This window comes from Cebidichthys violaceus, unplaced genomic scaffold, assembly GCF_023349555.1.
Source record: "Cebidichthys violaceus isolate CVI_PGR_0920_01 unplaced genomic scaffold, fCebVio1.0.p SCAF_50, whole genome shotgun sequence".
Classification (NCBI taxonomy): Eukaryota; Metazoa; Chordata; class Actinopteri; order Perciformes; family Stichaeidae; genus Cebidichthys; species Cebidichthys violaceus.
This window is the reverse complement of record NW_027176706.1, coordinates 114,160-121,499: the sequence shown is the minus strand read 5'-3', so window position 1 is coordinate 121,499 and position 7,340 is coordinate 114,160. Positions and strand designations below refer to the sequence as shown.

Below are 7,340 nucleotides of genomic sequence, written 5' to 3'. Positions count from 1 at the left end.
CGCCCTGTTCTGTATATCAGCCGGAAGCTGTTTGAGAGGGAGGCCAGGTACAGCACGGTAAAGAAGGAGATCCTGGCCATCCGGTGGGCGGTCGACTCCTTGCGCTACTACCTACTGTGACGCTCATTCACCCTCTGTTTGGACCATGCCTTGCTCCAGTGGCTCCATCGCATGAAAGATACCAACGGATCACTCGGTGGCGTTACAGCTTTTTAATTTCAAAGTGGTCCTCAGGCTGGGGGCGCAGATGACCATGGCCAACTTCCTCTCCCGCTCTCAGGGGGGTGGGGGAGTAGGTTAGGCCAGATGGCTCCCTGGCCTAAGTCGGGCGGTGGGGGTATGTGGTGGCGGGGTGTGGTCGGGCTCAGCTGCAGAGGTGACAGAGTGGAGGAGTGGTTCAGGAAATGGTGCCGGGAAGAGGCTTAATTAGCCTCTGCTGAAATCAATCTTTGATTGTGTCTCTCTCCTATACAAACATCGGCAGTGATGGAGGACCAAGATGAAACCAGGCGGACAAGCATAGACGGCGGATGCACTCGGAGGCACGGCAGGAGAGCTCACCGCTGAGGTCAGCTTGGACAGGGGTGAAATAAAAACGTTGAGAAACTCTATTTTGAGTGTGCTGGCATCATTGTGCTGAGGGAAACCCACGGTGGTAACAGAAGCTTGTTACACCTACCTAATTGGATTGAGAGAAAATCAGTGGAAGGGAGGAATTCCAATCCAACAAAGTCAAAGTTAAATACAGGACAGCTTCACACTGACAAATGAACAAGAAACCTGGTTTGACTGTTACTTTGTCAAGAGTTAATCAGTGCAACAAACCAAGGAAACCTTTCCTCGGGAGAAGAATAAACCTCACTGGCAAACCCGTACAGCTGACGACCGTTCATGTAAACAGTGTCAAAAAACTGAACCAGAAAAAGGAGAGGGCATCTGGAAAGCATCCAACCTCAAAGCACTTGGAGGACTTCATAGAAGAGTTCCCATTAACTTCATAGGAGTGCTCCAACACAGGAAGATGACAGACAATGAAGGAACATATTGAATAATAATAATAATAATAATAATAATAACTTTATTTTAGTGCTGGGCAACGATTCCAATTTTTATTCGCAATTAATCACATTGTTATGCGCAAAATTCAATAATGAATTCAAAAGTAGTGTGTTGCGCACTTTTATTTTAAAAGTACTGCTATATGAACAAAAGTGCAATAACATTTGGTTTGCAAAGACTTTAAACATACGGTGCTTTTTAACAGTAGTATTCCCTTTACACAGTAGCAGTTATATTTCTTCACTATCTGTGCTCAGTGTGTGACTTTATTTGAAACGTTCCACTGCTGTGCAACATGAATAAAATGTTCCGCTTACTTTCATCAAAATGTCTGTCTTCTGTTTTCATGACAGTCAGAGCATGTGAATGCAGCTTCCACTGTTCATCAATATAATGCACCGTAACTCCGAGGTAATTATGGTTACCCAGCGATGTCCAGTAGTCTCCAGTGAGAGCAACAGCTGGTGCACATTGTAACGCCATCGCTTTTGTAGTCCTCTCCTTTTCATACAACTCGTGTATTCTTCTTGTGATGGTGCGTCTTGAGGGAGGCTCATACGTGCCGTCATTCATTGATCCTACGAACGTTCCTCAGACCGGCATCTTCCACAACACTAGTCGGCCTGCAGTTTGTAGCTATCCACTTCGCTGTAGCATTTGTTAGCTTGTCTTGCTTTTGTTAATCTATACTTCTCCCACATGCTGCATCCAACGTAGTCTGCCGAAGCCTTCCTCCGCTGTTTGTTTGGGTGATTTGCTGGCATCAACGGTAAAAAACTGCTTTTATGTTTTTTTTTTACTTAATTTACATAGCACCTTTAAAAACAGAGTTCTCAAAGTGCTTTGACAGACAAAGCAGCAAAAACAAGGCAATAATCAAAAGCTCAGTGAGACAGTTGGATATGTTGAAAATAAACTTCGAAATAAATAAAATTAAATAATAAAAGATACAAATAATAAAAATAGAAGAATAATAAATAAAAAAATAAATATATACACACACACACATACCTACATATGTACACATACATACATATACACATATACAGTTGCACTCAAAATACTTCAACCCCCACGGCAAATCAGGTTCATCCCCAGGTCCAGCCGCAATAAACAACCCAAACAAGGACAACCCAAATAGCTCAACACAACCAATGCCACAAGTGGTCTCCCCAAATCCAACACAAAATGCCACCACCAATGAACACCACAGTCCAAAAACCACTCAACCCACCCAATGACAAGCACCTCCAATACCAGGCAGAGCAGCCCTCCACTGCCACAACCCGATGCAAATGCGACGCGCAGCCAGACACCAGGCCCCGACAGCGCCCCCGAGGAATCTCTGCCCACCTCGGGGCTAATGGGCTAAGACCCCCAGGAATGCCGTCAAAACCCGGCGCCCGGCCACACCCGCACCAGACCACAACAGCAAAAGGGCGCTCCACCAAGCACCAAAGACGCCCGCCATTATATCCTCTCTCATGTTGGAAAAGGCAGCTGACAGGAAAAAATTAACTATGCCTTGCAAAAGTAAGGGTGGTCTTCAAATATTCAAATATCCCCAAACCCTCCAAAATATTGTCTGCTTGGCGACCTCAAGGACCATCGATAGAAGAGGAACCATCCATCATCCGGTCTGTCACAGGTCAGAACGGAAGAAAGGTGAGCCAACTATTGGTTCATCAGTCTGATTGAAGACCTGTTTGATGCTGCAGAATTTGCCACGACAACTATGGACATTTCACTCTGTGTTTGCAGGTCTGAATCCTGAAATAAAGAGACATTACAATATCAAATGTTAAAGAAAATACAGAATGTTAAGAAAGCAACAAAACACTTTTGCATGTTTTGTATTAATTTCACTGATTTCTGCTTTGACTGTAAATGTGGGAGAGCAGCTCTTATACAGTATACCCAGTACGTCTTCTACTGTGTTGAATCCAACAGTGGAGTAAAAATGACTTCACTCACCATTATTGTTCCTCCTCCAGATGAAGAGTCCAGTGATGCAGAGTACCAGAAGCAGCAGCAGTGCTACAACAACTCCAGTAACACCACCAGCAGGAAACTCTGACTGAGAAACTGAAACACAAAACATTTACATGTTGTCTCTACCACAGTATGGAATATGTCTAGTTTATGATGACTGTGATGAGTACACTGTAATCATAGAAATAATTTCCATCACATCTGATCTCAGTCTTACCCCAGTTGGTCCTGATCTGTGCTTTATCCAGTTTGGTGACGATGTGGTCCTCCACACCAGAGAGATGAAACACACAGTCGTACCTCCTCCAGTCTTCAGGTGCGACTGATGAAAGGTTCAGGTCGACACTGATCTGGAAGGATCCATCGTGGTTGGGGAGGATCTCTCCGTGGTCCACGTCCTCATGATGCTCCTCTCCATCTTTCCTCCAGTACATCATGGCTCTGTCAGGGTAGAAACCTGTAGCGTGGCAGCTGACTGGGGAGGAGGGAGTCTTCTGGAGGAGAGACACTGAGGGAAGTTCTAGGGATTTAAAAACAAACAGACAAGAAAATTCAAAATCTCTTTAATACCATCAGTAAATATTGATGCACGTTACTTTCTTACTCTGGTTAGTACACATATCATGTGATTTATTAAACAGCATATCATGCAGTCTTGCACCACCAGGGGGAGTCTTATTCATGATAATATTACACTTACCGAATTAGTACTAGTGAGGCACTGCACTACATTATCTGTATATTTAATATTAAACAACGGCAACAAATGTAAAACAACAACATATTGTCTTGGGGTTGTGAGTTGTAAATGTTAAATAAAAATAAAGTTCTGCTACACAAATCTCTATTAATTATTGAGAATGTTTTGGTAATCTGTGCTTATTTGTGAAATAATGTATAATAGTTTGAAGTCCAAAAGCATTTCATTTTAATTTGTTGTATTTTAAGGGTTTATATTTAAATTAAATTATTTGAGAGGTTTAGACAGGACATGTCTCTTTGTCTTTGTCTCTCTCACCGAGACAGAACTGTTTGTGATGAATCTAAACCAAAGCCATTAATCGTTACAATGCATTGTATTTTATACGCTTAACATATGTTTTTTATTAAATGTAAAGATATCTTGTAATGGTAAAATATGCATTAATAACTGTGTGTCCTTGCTGTGAACCCGAAACTTACGTATCAGCTATTAAAGAAAAAGGCTACTCTTCTCCCGATTTACAGAGAAACTTTCCATGACAATCTAAATTAGTGAAAATGTTACTGTTTAAAAACCATGTTTTTTATGGACAAAATTTTAATTGAAGGATCATTCATCATTAAATCAAGAATCAATTCATTGATATTCCTGAGTATCAGTAATCATCAATAAATATTGGTCCCAGCCCTGATTATTATTTATCTTAATATTAACATTCCAACATGAAGTCCTGGGAGTTAAATGTGTTCATGTAGCAGATGCAGATGTGAATGATCTCACTTAAAGTCACTGTGAGGAACTTTAATGAGCTTTAAGTGAATAAAGTAATTAATTAAAAGTGGAATAAAAAGCATCAGGTCACGTGAATCTACCTGTTCTCTGCAGAAAGCTCCTCCCATAGTGCAGATACTTCTTCAGCCAGTCAGGACATTCATGGAGGTAGTAATATTCACTGTATTCTGATGTGTCTTTGTCAGCATCCCATCTAAGTTTGGTGGTGAACGCCTGCTGTCTTGGTGCAGTCCACGTCAGCGTCTGCAGGTCCAACGCAATGAAGTCTTCTCCATCATAACCATACTGATTAAAACCAAAAACCTCTCCAGTCTCATCATCCCACTCACAGCCGTCCATGCTCTGTAAAATGTGGGCACCTGAGAGAGGTAGAGAGGGAGAAAGTGACATCGCACCACAGATGATTATTAACACATAATATCACATCCTCACCACAGAGACACGCTGATCCACCAATTATTGGCTCTGTGGAAGCCACTCAACATCTGCTGGAAAACAGAGTGAAAGTCCATATTCTCTTCATCAAAAAGCACCATTATGTGTTCATACAGGAAGCTACATCTCACCAGCCAAAAGTTAAACATGAACATAAACAGGCCTACCTTCAGTGTGGTTTAAGCGCTGCTTCAATCCGTCAATGTTGGCCCTGAAGACCTGCTGGCTGCTAAAACACATCTGAACATACCACTCCCTGAGTTGTGGGTTATCGTTCATAAAATCTCTCAACCAGTCCTGTTTGGGCTCCGTGGTCTTGATGTTGCTGTCACAGTAGCCCACCTGGACTTCATTGACCATCGCTAGACCTACAAACTCTGGAAGATTTGAGACTCCAGAAGTTGCAGTCAGGAAATATTTCAGGGAGTGTTTCACTGCAGGACAAGGAAGGTTTATTGGAACTTCATTTTTATATAAATTATGGATATTAATGGTTGTCAATTAAAATAAAATAATAGAATTTAAAAATATGTTAAATCACAAGGAGCTACATAAAGAATATGTTATAGACCCACTCCTGTTACTAATGTTATGTTGTGACTTTGTGCATTGAGCAACGAGTCATGTAGATGGCCAGTGTTGTTAGGGTCTCAACTCTCTTAGACAAAGGAAGGCCGCATGTCTCCTACGCAGCAGCAGTGGCAAAAAATCAGCTGGTTCGAGTTAAAATCAAATCAAAACATATTTAATAAGTACAGAAACAAAACAGTTACAAGCCGAATACACTATTAATAACAAAACAAACATATCAATTTCATGAAAGTGAGGCCCCGTCCGGACCACGCAAAAGACACGTATGTCTACCCCATGGTCAGGAGGAGGTCTGAATCTCCCCTGGGATTTACAGTTCCCTTGTCCCCCCAAAGTTACATTCCTCAGCCAATCGATAAGCTCCACAATTGGCTGAAATCCAATAAGCTCCCCCTTGGCCTATGACCCATTGTTCTGGGCAGACACCTCAACCAGCTAACATGTATCCTTCCCCTGCTGGCTCACACCTTCTCACATTCCTGAAACCCCTCTCACAGACACTCAATATATATAAAATTCCTCACAGTGTACAATAATAATATATATTTTTACTGTATCCTTATTTGAAATGATGTAACTTTGGCCTTCTTACAGCAGATATTTGTTCATTTGCAATTGTGTACTTTAGGGAATTATTATTATTAGCTCGTCAATGTCTTGCAATAGTTGTCATATATAATTTGATTTACAAACAATATTATAAGGGGATAGCCTCTATCCTCCCTAAAGATACGGACATTACTTCACACAGAGGTTATGACCAACTTTTACTTTCCTACAGTAAAGCATGACTGCAGTATATGAGTCATGTAGTAACCCTACATGAGAACAATACATAGGCTGATCATGTTAAATCAGTGTCAAATGGACACGTTTGAATAACGGAATTATTGTAAACACAGTGTGACGGAGTGAAAGTGAAACTAGCGCTCCTAATGTCGCACTATAAAAAGTGACCTCAACGAGTTTTACAGCGACAATAATAACAGGAAACAGCGTAACGGTGAGAGTCACAGTGTGATCTTACCTGTAGATGAAACATGACAGAAGAGGAGCAACATAAATAACGTTTTCATATTGTTATGAAAAGTAAACCTCAAGCTTAAGGGAGAGTCAGGAAATGAACGTTCACCTGTGATATCGGTCATGCGCAGTGTAGGGCGTGGCGTGTCTATCAGTGTCATAACATAGCAAATAAGAAGTACGATACCTCCCTCTTAAATTTAGTGGAGTAGAAGTATATGCAACTTTATATTTCCACATGGTAATACTCAAGTAGTACAAGTACCTCAGCTTTGTATGAGGCCTATGTGTTTGAATTAAATTGTTTAGTTAGCGTACAGTCCTCCACTGTATAGACAGGTACACAAGTACAACAAAAATAACTTTCCATTCATGATGCAGCTATTGACTAAAAAATATTTTTACAATACTTTTATTCTGATGTTTCTACATATTTCTACAAATATACAGCGATGGAAGAAGTACATATATTGTACTAAAGTGAATGTACAATTACCACAGTGTGTAAATACTGTTACAAGTAAAAAGTTCTGCAATTCAAATATTTCTTTAGTAAAAGTACAAAAGTATTAGCATCACAATATGTAGTATGAAGTACCAAACGTAAAAATACTCTATGCAGAATGATCTATTTTAGAATCATATATTATATTACTGTATTTTAATTATGAATGAATTGATTTATCTCTTTAATGTTGCAGCTGGTAAAGATGGAGTTAAACTACTTTATACTGCTGGGAAGCTT

The 7,340-nt window shown here is 40.6% G+C and overlaps 1 protein-coding gene across 2 annotated transcripts; it reads right to left on the bottom strand.

Annotated features, from left to right (window-relative positions):
• Positions 1 to 1,163: 1,163 nt before the first annotated feature.
• Positions 1,164 to 6,712, bottom strand: LOC137887966 (major histocompatibility complex class I-related gene protein-like). Of its 2 annotated transcripts, XM_068731233.1 has the most exons (6): positions 6,600 to 6,712; positions 5,149 to 5,415; positions 4,627 to 4,905; positions 3,269 to 3,571; positions 3,034 to 3,144; positions 1,164 to 2,829 (listed from the first exon to the last, which is right to left on the bottom strand). In XM_068731233.1, the coding sequence occupies exons 1-6, from the start codon at positions 6,646 to 6,648 to the stop codon at positions 2,804 to 2,806; spliced, it is 1,035 nt and encodes a 344-aa protein (XP_068587334.1). In that variant the 5' UTR covers positions 6,649 to 6,712; the 3' UTR covers positions 1,164 to 2,803. The 2 variants fall into 2 exon arrangements, with proteins under 2 accessions (XP_068587334.1, XP_068587335.1); XM_068731234.1 differs by lacking the exon at positions 6,600 to 6,712 and having other exon boundaries at positions 5,149 to 6,583.
• Positions 6,713 to 7,340: the final 628 nt, after the last annotated feature.

Bases quoted from the DNA above. Each gene is read 5' to 3' on its own strand.
- LOC137887966 (XM_068731233.1), bottom strand. From the start codon at position 6,648: ATGAAAACGTTATTTATGTTGCTCCTCTTCTGTCATGTTTCATCTACA. The intron at 4,906-5,148 runs GTAGGCCTGTTT...TACCTCTCTCAG, and splicing joins GCGCTTAAACCACACTGAAG to GTGCCCACATTTTACAGAGC. The intron at 2,830-3,033 runs GTGAGTGAAGTC...TCTTTATTTCAG, and splicing joins CTGGAGGAGGAACAATAATG to GATTCAGACCTGCAAACACA.